General features: G+C 38.3%; 1 protein-coding gene and 1 pseudogene across 2 annotated transcripts; both read right to left on the bottom strand.

Annotated features, from left to right (window-relative positions):
- Positions 1-3,585: 3,585 nt before the first annotated feature.
- On the bottom strand, positions 3,586-9,549 carry LOC144639505 (uncharacterized). Its single transcript, XM_078498801.1, has 6 exons — positions 9,418-9,549; positions 6,410-6,475; positions 5,972-6,151; positions 5,125-5,238; positions 4,024-4,198; positions 3,586-3,812 (listed from the first exon to the last, which is right to left on the bottom strand). Exons 1-6 carry the CDS (start codon positions 9,547-9,549, stop codon positions 3,586-3,588), a joined length of 894 nt encoding a protein of 297 aa, XP_078354927.1.
- Positions 9,550-13,351: 3,802 nt separating this feature from the next.
- Positions 13,352-17,724, bottom strand: LOC144639504 (uncharacterized; annotated as a pseudogene). The gene is made up of 6 exons (XR_013568163.1): positions 17,629-17,724; positions 17,045-17,110; positions 16,564-16,743; positions 15,133-15,246; positions 14,616-14,796; positions 13,352-13,787 (listed from the first exon to the last, which is right to left on the bottom strand). The product of XR_013568163.1 is annotated as an uncharacterized LOC144639504 (transcript).
- Between the last annotated feature and the right edge of the window lie 1,231 nt (positions 17,725-18,955).

The raw sequence follows: 18,955 nt of genomic DNA, 5'->3' as shown, positions 1-18,955 counted from the left end.
ATACAATCACAGCAGATCTTCTCAAAAGCAACACCTATAAAACAACGTCTGCAAAACGTAATGTCTGCAAGACAGAAGCCTCGATCTAATGTGACAAACTGTTGATTTTTCGCATTCTTATCGCTCTTGGAGACAAGATTTTTCTCTTCCGGTGTTACGACAAACTGTCGTGATTGACACATTTTTTGCATTCCGATCGTTCTTAGTGGAAGAACAAAATTTTCAACTTCCGGTTTGCAGATAGCCTTTATAAACGTGGCGCGCACGCGTAATACGCAATCCGCTGGTCACTGTCAAGATTAGGGTTGCGGGCCTCTCTTGGGCCCGCAACAAATATGTTCGCAGGCTAACTCTCACTTTGTTTCTAGAGCAAAAGATCAAACTATAAATCGTACAAGGCTTTCTTCGATTGGCTACAGTTACTAACGATGACAGATTCGATGCCTATCCCTATCTGGTCAACTAAGGCGCGTTAAAAGAGTTTTGATTATGTTAACACACGATTTCCGACACTGCAAAAGTAAGATTCCTATAAATCATTTTCTGATAATGATTTCTATAAACCGTTTTCGTCATTAGCTACAGGAATTTACAGGTTTTTCCCTCGCTAAAAAAACGTAACTTAAACTACAATGGATATGATACCTATAACGATGACGTCACGTTTGCTGACGCAAAAACAAAAATGACGAGCGAAGCGGGCCAAGAAGGGCCTGGGACAGAAAGAAACATGCCTCCGGGAGACTCCGGGAGTTAATTTGGGGATGATTTGGGGGGGATGTTTCGGAGGAAATAGTTTTTATCAAATGATTTGTAAAATTTAGAGAAATCCGAAATATTGAAGATTTAATGAAGTTTTAAAATAAGAGTTTAAAGTAAAAGAAATAAGTAGATGGACACCAATTTCCGGGTTAGTTTCTCCCCAAACTCGTTCCCAGGGCTTTTCCCTTGGAACGGGTCGGAAGGGGAAAGCCCTGGGAATTAGGTTGATTTCTCTCCGCCCTCACCCCCACCCCGCAAGCCTATGGAGTCATTTTTCTCGAGTCATTTATGAGAATAGGATTTCCATTTCCATTTCCGACGAGAAAAGCTATCTGATTATAAAGGTCAATAGATTATCAGTGATTATGATCTTTTTAAGATTTTAAAGAAGATCGCAAAGTTCTGCAATTTGCCGCATTTTTTAAAGAAATGGGCAATATCCCAATAACAGTTCCAAGTTTTTTTGGGTACTCAGACGAGTATAAATAACTATAGAAAAAGGAAATGAAGGGTTTTACTAAGGGAGCATTCATTATTTATGCCAGGGGGTGGGCCGGCAAGAATAGGGGGTGGGTCATGATAAATCCAGGACACTCAGAGGGGGGGGGGGGTCATCAGGAAATCTGCATACAAAGAGGGGGGGCTATCTGTTTTTATGTGTATTTTTGTTTTATTATTTTTGATAAATACATGTAATTTCATTGTTGCTTTCTAATAATGGAAAATGTCGAGAGTCTCTGAAACGTAATAGTTCATACATTAAATGGTCAAGGTATCACAAAATGATGTTTCAATATTACGTCCAGATTGACTTTAGCGAGGTAATTAACGGTTAAGCTGGTACTAGATTTTCCTTTGCATTGTTCTCCTCAGCATAGTTCTCGCTCTCTGAGTACTCTGCACTACTGTATTAAATGCACAACAACGTTTTCATTCGTTATCTTCACCAGAATCACTAGATTCATTGTCTGATAACATTTCTGGGTCTTGCCTAGGGACTATGTGTAGAGCGCTTCTTTCTGTTTATTTAGACACGTGCAACGACCCTTCAAACTTAACCATCTCTCTTGTCTTTCAACAGAAGATTAAAGTGAGTTAGATATATATACAGCTCTTGGATTTTTAGCTTCTGGAATTCACCAATGCGACAAGCTCAAGGAGTGTCACAGTTGTATTTTTCGAAACTTTTCTGTTGTCTCTGCTGCCATTTTTCAATGTGTCCTTTTTGTGAAGATTCTTTGTCCTCTGTAGTAAGATGAAGCATATGATCTTGCACTAGTTCTTTTTCCATGGTGATTTTTTTAGAAAACAATAAATGTATTTTTGTTCTCACTGATTGCAAGTGAATTAAAGCGTTGTTGGTACCCTCTGACTGGCTACTCAAACTCGGGATATCCTTTGCTATTTACCTGCGAGCAACTTGCACAGGAAATTTGCAATCATCGACGGGAATAAATGAGTTAAAAATCAATCTTTTATTATTATTTAATCTCAATACAGTCGAAGCTCTCGTAAGCGGACACCCTCGGGACGTGAAAAAAGTGTCCGTAACTGGAGCTGGCCGCTTACGAGAATCGGGTTCTTGTATTAAAGCGGCCACTAGAGGTGTAGGGGATAGATGGCCACTTCGGGAGTTTGCCCAGCTAACAATAACCGGGCGGACGTGAATGACGATAAAACAAACACTAAAATATGGTACTGTTATTACTGTAAAATCATTGTTACGAACGGCAATGTGAAGTTGATTGATAAAAACAAGATACAGAAGTTTTTTATAGGATTTTCTTTGGGGTGTCCGCTTACGGGAGCGTAAAAACAAAGAAAAAGTCTAATTCGTAATCTCTGAAAGTGTCCGCGGCCGCTTACGGGAATGTCCGCTTACGAGAATGTAAAAATGCAGAGTTTGTATGGGAGTAAAAACGGGGTTTTAGATAAGGCGGCCGTAAGTAGAGCTGTCCGCTTACGAGAGTGTCCGTTAAGAGAGCTTCGACTGTAGTTGTTAAATAGGCAGTGTTTCTGTGTGTGTGTAGATTTTTTTTTGCAGGCATGGGAAGAGGGGGGAGGGGGGGATATCTATTTTTCACATTGCTGTAGAGGGGTCGTGACCTTTCTTCTTTTCCTTAGAAGGGGGTCAACAACTTTTGTTTTGCTTGAAGATAGATCTTGCCGGCCCACCCCCTGGCATAAAGAATGCATGGTCCCTAATTTCAGCCTCCGTCATTTTCGATGCCATTAAAGTTAGGAAGACTGTATGGCGAAGAGAAATCTTATTGCATTGTTGTAAGTTGTGTTACTGAGGGTCTGTTTAATTACCTTTAGCAGTTTCACTGTGGTCTTTTTCAGACACGCTCAGCGTACGTAAATATAGTACCGAAACTCTCGCATAAAAGCTAAAGCAAAAGCATGGCTGACTAGGGTTCTTTATTAACTTCGCAGGTATCATAGATACACTTAACAGTCGTTAAATAAAATCATAAAAAGCGTTTATTTGCACTACAAACAATCGTTCGTTACATTGACAGGCTTTTAAAATTAGGCTACAATTACGTTCGCGTCAAATAAAATCAAAGAAAATTTTTATTTGCATCATGAACAATAGTACTAGTACTTCATTACATTGATGTTTTTAAAATTAAGGCACAATTAGGTTCGCGTTCGTTACTGTCATCTTTCTACGTTTAATTTGAAGTGATTGTCATCCAGTTCTAATACATTTGTAGTTTTTTAGGTAAACTGATCAAATGAATCTTTACTGATATTTTAAAATTTCTGAAAAAATTAAATAACAAAGGTAAATCTGGGTATCGTGATCGGCAGGATTTGTTACTGGGGGCACGTAGCATCACAGCACATCACCCTGCCAGACTCGTGTACCGGATGCTTGGCACATTCGTACCTTTTTGCTACATTGTTTGGCCAGCACCTCACGTAAAATACGCAGGAATGAATTGTGAATTTACACCTCAGTTTCCATTTTTTATAATTACATCCAGGATGGCCAGTACCACACACTTCTAATTCATCGAAATTTAATTGGCGTTTGGTTCTTTCTGTGTGAGTTAAAAAATAAAATCAATATTAAAATTTTAAAAAGAATCGTTAATTAAATGATAATGAATACATACTGCAGCTTCATCCTCAGATTGCCCTATGCGTGTAATCAAAAATATGTGATTTTCGCTAATTTATTTATACTGTTGTATGTTATTATATTTACTGACAGACGAGCAAAAATAAAACAAAGCTACCATAACTACTAACCTCCTGGTCGCTCAATGGCAAATGAGTCAGGTGTGTACTCCATAAGGCGGTAGACTGGGTACTGGGCACAAAAATCTCTCACTTCCCCCCTAAGTGTGGTTTTATCGACTTTCCCATATACTTTCCACTTGTGAGCAATTGCTTTGATCTGTTGGTTACCGGGAAGGGCTGTCACCTGAAAAACAGAATATTCATGCAGTTTAATGATTAATGCCTTATTTTTATCTTGAGTTACCTCCCCTTATAAAATTAACGAGTATCATTTATTTCACAACCAGGACTTTTCACCTTTAAGAAAATATTTCTGGCTAAGGATAACCTGCAAACTCAATCATTGTATGGCCTATCACAAAATCTTGTTCACACTTTAGAACTAGACTTGAACTGCGCAGCTCGCTTAATCATGCATGTGCAAGAGAAAACTTGAGCGTTTCACTCCAATATTTTTCAACTTCACTGGATTCACTCAGTATATCGTATTTCAGTAAAGATATCCTGAATCGTGACAGTGGAACGTCGCCCGAAGTGCCAAGGGACTGATGAAATTTGTTTGTTATATCGAGGGTTCGTTATATCGAAAACCTTGATATAACGAATTGGCGGAAAAACAATTCAAATGTTCGTTATATCGAGGTATAGTTAATCAGTTTTTAACGCTGTTACGTTGCACTACGTACCCAGCATTTCCGGATATTATCTATTTCTGAAAATAACATTTATAGTGTATAATATATGCACATAAATTTGGACATATGTATTTGAACTTGTTCTCTTGTTACAGGATTAAAGGATTTTCATCCTTGTTGGTCTGTTTCGCATGCATCTTTTGTCGCGTGGTGACATTTATTCGTTATATCGAGGTGCATTTTACGTTTGGGCTCCCAAATGGATTGTGTTCGTTATAACGAGGATCAGTTTCGTTTTATCGAGGTTCGTTATATCGGGGTCCTGTTCCATACATTTTACTCGGTAGCTTTGGACGGGCTGAAGAATATCGTTCGTTCTATAAACCGAGGACCTCGTTATATAGAGGTTCGTTAAATCGAGGTTCCACTGTACTTCAAAGAAACGTAATAGGCTTGCACCAAAATGTACTCTCACCTCTCGTAGTCCCATTTTTAGGAGACTTGGTTTCGGCAGTGCCGATGGAAGAGGGGTAAGAAAACACAAACCGCGATTCTCCTCATCTTCTTTAAATCGAGTCAGTGTAATGTTCTGTGAAACATAAAAGACAATCAAAAATAAGAATTAACGAACAAGAAAAGTACTGAGCGGTATACTCAAGAACAGCTTGAAAACAGCTTATAAATTAAAATAACTGTTTGATCTGTTCAAAAATCGTTAAACTGCGAGCTCGAGCTTTTCTGAATTGGCTCGTAGAAACTGAACTGATAGAATATCAAAGCTCGATAGGAACTGGGTGTCTGATAACTGGTAGTCTGATTGGTACCTTTTTTAAAAAAAATGTCTGTACAAATTTCTCATTATTTGGGTTGGGACTAAACAGTGGAACTGAACAGTGTTTCCATACATTTTTGTCTAAACTTGTCTGCAGGATTTATACGCAGGTATGTGACGAACGGTCACTGGTTAGGTGGATTAACAAATAAGAAATATGGACTTTAAGACAGTTTGTAAAGAGACAACGGGGAAGCGGGTGTTCATAGAATCATGGGGTCCTTAGGGGGGTGCATGAAATTGTAGCAGCTGCTTGGGCTTGGTTATATAAAATTTCTCCGACCGAACGACCCCCCCCCACCCCCCCCCCCCCCCGCCTCCAGGCTTTATTTAATGACCGGTCCTTAAAATACATGTTAGTGAAAGGTTTTGTTAAACGTTTTATTAAAAAAAAAACTTTTTGGGGAAACCCTATATCTTACGGAATAAAAAAGTGTTGTCCTTATTTTTAAGATTATTTCTTCAGTCTGCTTTTCTAAAGAACACTCACCATCCTAAAGTCATACAGATAGTCTGCACCAAGCACGTCATTGTGAGCTGGTACTGTAAAGTACTCAATGTCGTTGCTCTCGTCAATCTCTACTCGCTCAACAAAGTTTGTTCCTCTTTCAGTAATATGCAGGTTAAAAACCTCAGTGGTTTCTCTCAACTCAGAGTCAGAGGTTCGAACCTGTCGGTGGAGAAAAAAAAATGAGTATATAAATGCAAGTCTGCGATTGGATCTAAGCCGGGGGGGGGGGGACAATTCAGCGTGTCCTCTGTCCTGATAGCGGTGCCTGGATACAGTGACAAAATGCTGCCAACAAAAGCATCTTTACTTTTTATTTACGACAAGGACAGAACTTTGCTTCAGCAGTAATAACCCACTGAAAAGTCAAGAAGATCACATTTCCTTTTCGACAAATCGAAACTGGGAAAAACAACTCACCACAGAAGCTCTCATCGGACTGATGCAGGCCACGATGAGAAAGGCTGTGAAAACGGGCGAAAATGCCTATAGAAGCAAAAAGAAAAATAATATCACAAATATGTAAGTGAGAAGCTAACTAAAGATCTCACATAAATTACTTTATATTAAAGTAATAAAAACTTAGTATTGCATATTTAAACATCTAATATGACATGAAATTTTGCTGGCTTATTTGAGTCAAAAGCTGCAAGGCAAGAATTTCATCACAAATGTCCGATCTTATGACTTCAATCGTAATCGGTTGAAAAATAGCACATAAAAGATGTAAAACTTAACAGTATCCCTGTAAATCCGTAAAGTTTTTCCTTAAAACTGTTACACTCATATAAAATACGTTAAGTGTCAGTGACTTACCATGGCTCGTGTTCTTGGTACTGCTTAACTCCACACACTTGCACTTCAGGCAAACTTGGTCTGATTTGTGAAGAATCCACGATGGTTTATATAGCCTTGATTACATGTGAAAATTCAAGCAAAAAATAGCGCATGTCAATTAAATTATCTATCCAAGATTGGCAGTTTATTCTTGTTGCTCTGAAGCAAAGGTATTTCCTCATCAACTCAACAGGAAACTAAAACTCGGCATGCCAGCGACAAAGTGCAAATCCAGAATATGTGCTAGAAATCGAACAAAACCTCACAGTAAAAGTTAATGAACAAGAAAAGAGCAAATGCATGACTAATTTGAAGAAAGAAATTGGTACTTTAAGCATGGAAAAGTTCCGACGACTTAGGAAATAAATGCTTCTCTACTAATCGTAGTAACGCTGAAAAAAAAAACGGTGTTCCATTCATCTAACGTAATCCCTTGACTGATGCCACCGAGAAGACACGTCCTGTTTTACTCAGAAAAGTAGCCCGTCGACAAAAGTAAATACTCATGTCAAAGATCATTAAAAAGTAAACTTCCCTTTAATCTTATAGCTAATTTTGTACAAATTTTTCAGTTATATTTTTTATAGTCTCGTTTAGAATTTTAACGAATCTTCGTTTTGAAAACAACAAATAAGTATTTTAAAACTATTGAAAACTTATTAACGCCACAGCCGTTAACTATATTGACGACAGACCAATTTCTCCAGTTTTTAATTTTGCTGAAACTGTCCTTCCTTTGGTCTGAGGTGGGTCAGTTTTGTCCATAGAAGACCTCATAATAGTCTAAAAATTGTTATGGAGCAACAAATCAAAGACTTGCCAAAGATGCTAAATCAGACATCAAAACAGCATTTATTTTCTTTATGATCATTATGATCACCCTTTCTGTGCGTTTGTTCTTCGAAGAGTTCCTTTTTTCACAAACTAATAAAGAAGAAACTTACTTCAAATTGAACGAACATTTGCATTGCCAGAAAGAACAAAGTTACCGGCATATTTTTCAAGTCGACTATTACAAACATTTGCAGCCTGAACCGAGCGAAACTGGCTGTACATGTGCGGCGATGTAAAAAGTAACGTTCTATATTGAACAAAAAAGTGACATCAAAATATTCATTTTACAAAGGGAAACACCAAAGTAGTTATAACAAACCAAAAAGGAGCGTGGAATGTGGGAGATGGAGAGGGGTTATGTGCGAAGAACTATTAAATAGGTGAAATTATCCGAGGAGACAAGCAAAGAATGCGGAAAGGAATGGCATTTCAATAGAAAGTTTTCTTTGTTTTCTTCCTTGATTTCTTGTTCCTAGATGGCTTTCTTCCACCTTTACAGTCAACAGGGTACGTGTGACGTGAAGCTATTTCCTTGTTTTTTTGTTTTTTGTTTTTTGTTTTTCTCGGTTTCGATTTTGGCACGCATATCAATTATAGGTTTCAGCGAAACCTTCCGTTATCAATAGAAGTAATGAAGGACGAAATCGTGACAGATCGTATGTGTACTTGCGTGCATATTGCTATTCTGTAGCTGTACCATTCTTTGCGTTAGCATTAAAACCGTTATCCTGGTGACACGCTTAGAATTATGCACAAAGGAACGGCATTTCAATAGAAAGCTCCCTTGGCTTTCTTATTTGATTTCTTGTTCCTTGATTACTTTCTTCAACCATTCATGCAGTTTTTCTTTTTTTAACTCTCTTGTTGGCAGAGTACGTGAGACCTGTAGCTATTTCCTTGTTTTTATTTTTCTCGGTTTCGAGTTTGAGACACGCATTATACGTTTCAGCGAAACGTTCTTTTTTCATCAACAGGATTGCTGAAGGACTAAACGTGACGGATTGTTTGTGCACGTACTGCTGTACTGTAGCTAGACTACCGACTGGAATTTCAAATCTCAAACGCCAAAATAGTAGCATTATATTGTTGAAATCAAGCTCAAGGTAAAGTCCGTCATGTGCCCAAATTGAAAGAGCTGCAGAAGCTTTCACAAATAAATGGTTTCTGGCAATGAAAATTCTTAAAATTAGAATTCTTTAAATTACCGCGTATCAGTTGTAAGCCAGAAATAAGCTACGAGAAGGAAGGTTACTTAAGGTCACTTGTGATATTCGAGTGATAAAGAAAATACACCAAGGGGACACGTCAAAGTGTCCGTATTATCGGGGTGTCTGTATTAAGCGGGCTCTCAGACAAAACTGACGAACACATGTTTTATCGACACAAAGACGAAGGCATACATTTTTACGGCAACAAAACGTTGTATAAATTGTACTGCAACTATAACAAGTTTAAACTATGGAAACCTTATGGTCACTTTATTATCATGCTCTCGGACTAAAACTTATTTTAAAGTACTGTTCTTGAAATCACTTGAAAAAGTTCGTGACTTTATTTTATGGAAGAAATAAAGCAGAAATTTTAACAGCAACAAAATGTTGTTTCTGACGAATGAGCTTGCGAAGAAGGCTGAAACAACTATTTTGCCGGCACGGGACACAACACGGCCTGGGCCCCAGCCGGTGCATTATGGGGGTTAGCCAGGGGTATATAAGGGGAGTTTAACACGTGATAGTCATCTAGGCCTCTGAACCAACCGTGTTCAGGGCTCCGTTAATTTTTTTTGTTTTTAGTTTCTCATATTTTCTTCCGCCTTGTTGCTGGCTAGCCTTGATTTTACTTGTTAAGCCTCCGTAGGATGGGCTACCAATCGTTGGAGCATGAGCCATGGCTCCTACCCAGATTTCCGGCCTCTTTATGGCAGGTTTATTCTGGCCTCCGTGCTAATCGCGTTGTATTGTATGCGGTTACTCAGCTCCGTTAGTTTATTTATTTGTACTTGTATTCTTTAATACTCGGGCTGTTGTTACAGGGATGACATAGTTTGTATTTTTCCGCCGTAATTGTATCACAGTGTTATGTTTTGACACTTCAGTATGAGTTGTTTACTTATTGCGGTTTATGCCTTACTATTGCGGTTTATGCCTTACTAACAGCCTTACCGGCTGTTAGTAGTGAAAGTTTGTTCCTCCTGTAGTTTTTTAACCTACCTGGTACTAATTGTTTTGTACTTTTTGTTTTGTGTGAGTAGGTTCTTGGTTTTGGTCCAAAGTTGTGGACTGCTCAGCCCATCTGGCAGTTTTCGCAAATTAGAGTTTGTTTAACTTGCAACTATATTTGCCTTACTGGCTCTACAAGTTTGCATTTACGGGATTTAAGTCCAAAGAAGTGGGCCCCTCAGACTAACTGGCAGTTGTACACAAAGCTTGTTTAACTTGCAACTATATTTGCCTTACTGGCTCTACAAGTTTGTATTTACGGGATTTAAGTCCAAAGAAGTGGGCCCCTCAGACTAACTGGCAGTTGTACTCAAAGCTTGTTTGCCTTGCACTTTTTTTGCCTTACTGCCTAATTATTTGTATAAAGGGCATCTTGGTCAAATGTAGTGTACTCCCCAGTTCGTTTGCCTTGCAAGTTTGTTAGCCTACCTGGCATGGCGCTTTTGTATGTGGGGTATTTTGGTCCAAAGTTGTGGACTCCCCAGCCTAACTGGCAGTTTGAGATGTAAAGCTTGTTTAGTTACCGTTTGGTCGTGCTCTTACCGGTTTATGTAAACTTGAGAAATAGCTCCGCACTTTCATATTCATTTTTTCGTAATTGATTTACAGTGTGATATCATTCTACTTCAGTATACGTATGAGTTGTTTATTTACTATTGTTTATACACGCTGTGTAGCCCTAGCAGCTGTTTGTAGAGAATAGGTTTGTAGCTACTGTAGTTTATTAACTGGTACTATATGTTATTTCTGACGAATGAGCTCGCGAAGGAGGCTGAAATAACTATTTTGTCGGCACGAGATACAATTATACCATAACCGAGAGAATTCTCGCGCGCTGATTTGTCCAAAGTTATGGTCGATGAGAGTATAGACCATGAAAGTGACGTCAGATCACGCCACGCACACGCGCGGGCTAAACTGTGTAAGTTTGGTCTCAATGAATGAAAGCGAATTTCATCGTGTTTTGTTTGAATCAAGTACGCATTTGTTTTTGGAACTCAGGATTGGACTTCTACTTAAGTGAACTGTCGAAAGAAAATTGACCAGGCTTTTGAATTTTTGGTCTAACTAAGAAGAACTGAGCGGACTGTCGATGTTCAGTGAACGAGCGCTAACAAGATCTTCAGAAAGAAAAATAATCTCGCTCGCTTCAAGTGATAGGCACACACTCAACGAGAGAGGAAAAGGTGATTAAAATTTTTATTCTTTGAATTCTTGTTCATCTTCTTTTGTGTCATTGTCGTTTTTACGTGTCGGAAATCTTTACGTCCCCCGGCAAAGTTTCTTCACGGTCAGGCATCGCTTTTGATAAATACTTGTTCGAGTTTGTTATGGTATAAAACAAATCTTTAAAATGTCCAAAACTTTGCAGTGAAACCACTCGCCTAACGGCTCGTGGTTCCACTTGAGTTTTGAACATTTTCTGACGTCATTTCTATCACGGTCTATAAGAGTGTAGACCATGGAAAAATGTGGTCAATTTGTTAACTAGACCTGGGCTCCAGGCTGTGGGATCATGAGTAATGACGTAGGGCTTTATAAGGAAGGGTATAGCACGTGCTGTCATTTAGGCCTTAGAACCAACCGCGTTCTTGGTCTGCAGTTTACGTTTATTTTTATTTCATTTTGTAAAGCCACGTAGGATTGGCTTGGAGCTTGAGCCATGGTTCCTACCCAGATTTCCTGGCATTTTTCCCCACTGGGGTTTTTTGTGCCAGGTTTTTTCTGGCCTCCGTCTAACCGTATTTGTTTTGTAAGCGGTTGCTCAGCTCTGTACGCCTTAGGTTTTTTTCGTTTGTTTTTCATTTTCAATGCTTTAACGGTATGCTTTTCAATAATCTATTATCATAAACTTAAGTTTGAAATACTTTTCTTGTTTGTTTATTCCGCCTAACTGGCCTTTACTTCACGTTTTCGTCCACGTCGTTAGAACATATGAGATTTGTGACAGATCCTAGATTCTTGTTTTATCGGAGTTGTGGTTCTCCAGCCTAACTTGCTCTAAGCCTGTGATTAAGAGTTGCTCCCTAGCCTAACTGGCAGCCTAACTGGCACTAAGCCTGAGAGCTTACTGGGAGATGTAGGTCAAGGCGTGGATTTTCGTTGTAAATTTCGCCTAACTGGCGTCCTATCGCCTTGTCCAGTTGATGTCGTAGCGACTATATGTAATGCCAGTCATTTAATTAAGTTTAATATGGATAAGGAAAATTGACTATAGATGTGTTCCACGGTAACTAGAGTTTTGAATGTGTTCTACTTCTATGTAAACATTGTAAAATAGTGTAGGGAAATGTATGGGTTTGGGTTGGTTCTTTCCAGGCCGCCTTCCTAAATCCTTAAGCTGTGTACTTGTTTGTTATGTAGTGGAGGCAAAATACGTTGTTTATAATTAGTTTCTTCTGTAACTGTAACTGCAACTACATAGTAACGTTAGAAGTCTGAACTAGGGAAACCTTACGCTCATATACTCATACTCTCGGACTACGGATTCATCATTTGAAAAGGTCGGCGAATTTACTTCTTAGTACAAGGAATAAAGCAGGCATTTTAAAAGCAACAAAGTATTGTCTAGTTTCTTCTGTTACCGACTGTATGCAGTGAAACGTCAATTCACATCAAATCACATCAATCTCATTCGTTGAACTTTTTACACCGGTGTAAGTTCTTCACATACCCTTGTGTAAATCCCTTTTGCACTTTGTTATTATACAATAACGTGTGGTTAAAATCGGCCCAAGTTTGCCCTAGTCAGAATTTTTGTTGACATATTTTAAGTACACGAAGTACACCTGCTGTAACGTCATAAACTCGACATCTTATTAATTTACTTGCGTTATTCATTTGTTTTTCACTATTTATTCAGCTGTTGTAAAAATCAAACAACTGTTAATACAAATCTGATACAAATAAAGCGTCATACCAATTTACACCTACAGTAGATTAACAACAAAACTACAACAACAACAACAACAACAACAACAACAACAAAACTTTATTTAGGCACTCCAATTGGGAAGAGAAAGTAAACTACGATTGAGTGCATTCCTGTTTCAGAGTACTTGGTCCGTCCGAAGCCCATGCCAGTTGCCACAGATCCCTGTCTCCAGAAATAAATGACGGGTTAGTTTCTCCCCTCCTGCAAGCCCATCGAGTTTTTCACAGTTAATTTTCCCAGAGTCGTTTCTAAGTTCAGGGTTTCCAGTTCCTCTTCCGACGAGGAAAACTGATCTAGTTACAAAGGTCAATAGATTATCAGTGATTATAATCTTTTAAAGATTTTAAAGATGATCGCAAAGTGCTGAGATTAGCGATATTTTTAAGAAATGGGCAATATTAATGATATTACAGGGGTTACCTTTAATGTACTCATTTCCGTCATTGACGTCGCAGGCATCATAGATACACTTTAAATAAGAGTCGTGAAATAAAATCAAAGAAAGCGTTTATTGATCTTTATTTGCATCATAAACAGTCGTTCGTTACATTGACTGGTTTTAAAAATTAATTAAACTGCAATTAGCTACACGTCGTTACTGTCATGTTTCTACGTTTAATTGAAAGTGATTGACAACCAGTTCTAATATAATACAACTGAGTTTTACTAATGAATTGAATCTATACCGATGTTAGATTTCTTAAACAAAACAAAATTAAAGGTAAATTTTGGGTATCACGATCCGTTTAGTTGGGGCACGTAGCCTCACAGCACATTACCTTCCCAGACTCATGTATCGGATGCTTGTCGCAAACATAAGTCTTACGCTTCTCATTTGCCCGGCAGTACACGTAAAATACGCAGTGATGAATTGTGAATTGGCACTTCAGTTTCCATTGACTCCAGTGACATAAAGGATGGCCTTTACCACACACTTCTAATTTGTCGAAAGTTAATTGGCGTTTGGTTCTTTCTGTGCGAGTTAAAAAAAAATTGAAGAACATTGGAGAACTGAAGAGATTCCAAAACGTCCAGCTAAATATAATTGTTATACAGCTGACAATTAAACTGTTTCCCGCCAAAAGTCTTAGCCTGCGAAGCAGGCGCCTGTGTAGGGAAATGCGAAAGGCGCGAGATGGCGAGACGGCCACGCGTGGCTGTCTCGCGCCTTTCGGCTTTCCCAAATGCGCGACCAAAAATCGCATTTCTCATATGCGCGCCCAAAAGATACACAGGTGCCTGCCACGCAGGCTACAAAAGTCTCTGAGCTGACAACATTGCAAAATCTATGACGTCAGAGGGTAAAAGTGCACTGTTGCCCACGAACATTGACCGACCGCCTTTTTTCTAAGTCTTCGTTGTGTTATATAACAAATCACTTAATGATTGGTCTCTTGGGAAACCAGTTAATTTTGTTTCCCTCGAATCTCAATGTTTAGCTAATGTTTCCCTTAATGTTGCTACGCCTCGGGAAACATTGAGATTCGAGGGAAACAAAATTAACTGTTTCCCTCGGGACCATTTATTTAGTGTATAATATTAATAATTCCAGAAAGCCACATTTAGTGATCTTGTCCTCTGCACAAGCAAAGCTTGTGGATCATAAAATGATCATGGATACAAACTGCAGCTTCATCCTATTGCCCTATGCGTGCATGATCAAAAATATGTGATTTGTGCTAATTTAAGATGTTCCATATACTGTTGTATGCGTTATATGTTATTATATTGAACCACCCCTTCCCCGGCCTATTTAATGACGGTCGAGCTACAATCTGTCAGAGCTACCATAAAAACTAACCTCCTGGTCGCACTGTTTCCATGGCAACTGAGTCAGGTGTGTACTCCATAAGGCGGTAGACTGGGTACTGGGCACAGAAATCTCTCACTTCCCCCCTAAGTGTGGTTTTATCGACTTTCCCATATACTTTCCACTTGTGAGCAATTGCTTTTATCTGCTGGTTACCGGGAAGGGCTGTCACCTGAAAAACAGAATATTCATGCAGTTTAATGATTAAATTATAATGCCTTATTTATATCTTAAATTACCTCCCTTTATAAAATTAAAAACAATCATTTATTTCACACCCGGGACATTTCACCTTTATGAAAATATTTATGGCTAAGGAATACCTGCATGCAAACTCGTTAATTGTAATTGTTATGTGCCGGCAGGGAAGAGTAAGAGAAAACTTGATCGTGTCACTCCAATGTTTAACAACTTCACTGGATTCACTCAGTGTGTCGTATTCCAGTAAAGATCAGTCCTGAATAATTTCAAAGAAACGTAATAGGCTTGCACCAAAATGTACTCTCACCTCTCGTAGTCCCATTTTTAGGAGACTTGGTTTTGGCAGTTCCGGTGGCAAGGGGGTGAGATAACAAACACCACGATTCTTCTCGTTGTCTTTGATTCAAGTCAATGTAATGTTCTGTGAAACATAAAAAGACAAAACAATAAGTAGGAAGAAAAGTACTGAGCGATATACTCAGGAACAACTTAAAACAGCTTATAAATTAAAATCACTTTTTGATCTATTCAAATATCGTTAAAACTACGAAATCAAGCTTTTCTGAATTGGTCGTCAGTAGAAACTAAACTGATGGAATATCAAAACTCGATGGGAACTGGGTGTCTGACAACTGGTAAATTTAACGTCTGCTTGGTACTTTTTTAAAAAAAGAATGTCTGTACAAATTTCTCATTATTTGAGGTGGGACTAAACAGTGATTTAAATGTACCCACACAAGCTACGGACGAGATGCCTATCTTCGATTACTTTTTGGGGCACTAAATACAAAATAATGGCTTTAGGCAAAGCAATTATTTCCATACATTTTTGGTTTAACAAATGAGAAATATGAAATATGGACTCTAAGACAGTTTGTAAAGAGACAACGGGGGAGGGGGTGTTCATAGAATCATGGTGTCCTTTAGGGGGTGCATGAAATTCTAGCAGCTTCATATAGGCCTTTCTCGATTATGCTAGCATTTTTTTCGGCATTTTTTGGGAAAACGAGTATTTTTTTTTTCGTTTTTTCTTGAAAAAGAATTGCTTGCATTTTTTATCATTTTTCATGACTGTAATCCAGATTTCAGCACTTAGAACTCAGAAGGTTAAATAATCCTAAAGTTTTACAATTTTGATTACTTAATTTGATTGTTTTCTGTCTGTTTCGAGTCGACTGTTTGTGCGTTGTACTACTTGTGTGTGTACACCAACGGAAAAAAGGTATGGGTGGTCAGCGGGAAACTCTTTCTCTTGCTCAGCCAAGATCAGCGAAGATGGCGTCGGCCACGAACTTGCAAGATAGACCAGTTCCATCATCTATAGCAAGAGATCGATCACTACAGTCCACTACAGTATCACCTGTTGTTGATATGAGCATATAATGTAAGAGTTTGTACGTTTTGTTTGAAATAAAACAATGCATTCTTTGGAATTCAAGTGGCATTTTTTAAAGAAATCAGGCATTATTTTGGCATTTTTTGGCTTTATTCGAGAATTTCTAGTAGCATTAAATGCCAGTTTTACTAGCATAATCGAGAAAGGCCTAGCTTCATATCAGATTCCTCCCCCAACCCCCCTCCCCCAGGCTATAGTAAATGACACTAAAATAAATATTAGTACACGTTTTACTAACGAAAAAACTTTATGGGGAAACCCTATATCTTACGGAATGAAAAGATCATGTTGTCCTTATTCTTGACATTATTTCTTCAGTCTGCTTTTCTTAAGAACACTCACCATCCTAAAGTCATAGAGATAGTCTGCACCAAGCACGTCATTGTGAGCTGGTACTGTAAAGTACTCAATATCATTGCTCTCGTCAATCTCTACTCGCTCAACAAAGTTTGTTCCTCTTTCAGTAATATGCAGGTTAAAAACCTCAGTCGTTTCTCTCAACTCTGAATCAGAGGTTCGAACCTGTCGGCGGAGAAAAAAAATTGAAGTTTGCGATTGGATCTTAGCAGGGGGAGAGGGTGGGGGAGCAAGTTGGCATGTTCCTTTGTCCTTATGGCGGTGCCTGGATACAGTGACGAAATGCTGCCAATCAATATGTTGCTAAGAAACAACAGTTAAGAAATTTTAGCTTGATATAACAAAAGCATCTTTACTTTTTATTTACGACAAGGACAGAACTTTGCTTCAGCAGTAATAACCCACTGAAAAGTTACGAAGAGCACCTTTATTTTTGGGCAAATCGAATCTGGCAAAAACAACTCACCACAGAAGCTCTCATCGGACTGATGCAGGCCACGAAGAAAAAGGCTGTGAAAACGGGCGAAAATGCCTATAATAGCAAACAGAAAGTATGTAAGTGGAAAGTTAACTAAACCCGGCATCACACAAGATGCTATTCAAATACATGTAAGAATAAGCTTTTTTCTCACATAAATTGCTGTGTTTAGAGATTAAAGTCATACGCCCCTAACCTTAGCTGGTTTTCGTGCGGGCCACAATATCATATTAGCCGTGATTTAAAAATGTTCATTTTTGGCGAGGAACAGGGATACTCTTGTACGAAATAAGTAACAAATATTATATTAAAGTAATGATAACAAGTTAGTATTGCATATTTTAACATCTGATAGATCAACAAGATTAACATGATGACATAAAATTTTGCTGGCTAATTCGAGTTAAAAGCTGCAAGGCAAGAATTTCATCACAAATGTCCAATCTCATGACTAACCGTAATCGGTTGAAAAATGGCACGTAAAAAATGTAAAACTTAACAGTATCCTTGCAAATCCGTACAGTTTTTCTTTTAAACTCTTACACAAAATTCGTTAAGTGTCAGTGACTTACCATGGCTCGTGTTCTTGGTACTGCTTAACTCCACACACTTGCACTTCAGGCAAACTTGGTCTGATTTGTGAAGAATCCACGATGGTTTATATAGCCTTGATTACATGTGAAAATTCAAGCAAAAAATAGCGTATGTCAATTAAATTAACTGTCCCGCAAGATTGGCAGTTTGTTCTTGTTGCTCTGCAGCAAAGGTATTTCCTCATCAACTCAACAGGAAAACTAAAACTCGGCATGCCAGCGACAAAGTGCAAAATCCAGAATATGTGCTAGAAATCGAAGAAAACCTCACAATAAAAGTTAATGAAAATGAAAAGAGCAAATTCATGACTCATTTGAAGAAAGAAATTGGTACTTTAAGCATGGAAAAGTTCCGACGACTTAGGAAATAAACGCTTCTCTACTAATCGTAGTTACGCTAAAAAAAAAGCGGTGTTCCATTAATCTCATGTGATCCCTTGACTGATGCCACCGAACAGACACGTCCTGTTTTACTCAGAAAAGTAGCTCGTCGAGAAAGTAAATACTCATGTCAAAGATCATTAAAAACTAAACTTCCCTTTGATCTTATAGCTAATTTTGTACAAATTTTTCAGTTATATTTTTAACAGTTCGGGTTAAGAATTTTAACCAACCTTCGTGCGGCGATGTAAAAAGTAACGTTCTAATTGAACAAAAAAGTGACATCAAAATATTCATTTTACAAAGGTAAAGAAACACCAAAGTAGTTATAACAAACCAAAAAGGAGGGTGGAATGTGGAGAGGGGTTATGTGCAAAAACCAATTAAATATAGGCGACATTATCCGAGGAGACAAACAAAGAATACGGAAAGGAATGGCATTTCAATAGAAAGTTTTCTTTGTTTTCTTCCTTGATTTCTTGTTCCTAGATGGCTTTCTTCCACCTTTACAGTCAACAGGGTACGTGTGACATGAAGCTATTTCCTTGTTTTTTGTTTTTTGTTTTGTTTGTTGTTTGCTCGGTTTCGATTTTGGCACGCATATCAATTATAGGTTTCAGCGAAACCTTCTGTTATCAATAGAAGTACTGAAGGACGAAATCGTGACGGATCGTATGTATACGTGCGTGCATATTGCTATTCTGTAGCTGTACCATTCTTTGCGTTAGCTTTAATAACGTTATCCTGATGACACGCTTAGAATTGTGCACAAAAGAACGGCATTTCAATAGAAAGTTCCTTTGACTTTCTTATTTGATTTCTTGTTCCTTGATTAATTTCTTCAACCATTCATGCAGTCGTTTTTTTATCTCTCTGTTGCACAGGGTACGTGAGATCTGCAGCTATTTCCTTGTTTTTATTTTTC

Source organism: Oculina patagonica, unplaced genomic scaffold (assembly GCF_052425735.1).
Source record: "Oculina patagonica isolate OP01 unplaced genomic scaffold, crgOcupat unplaced10, whole genome shotgun sequence".
Classification (NCBI taxonomy): Eukaryota; Metazoa; Cnidaria; class Anthozoa; order Scleractinia; family Oculinidae; genus Oculina; species Oculina patagonica.
The sequence above is the reverse complement of the archived record's forward strand: the minus strand, read 5'-3'. Positions and strand labels throughout refer to the sequence as shown.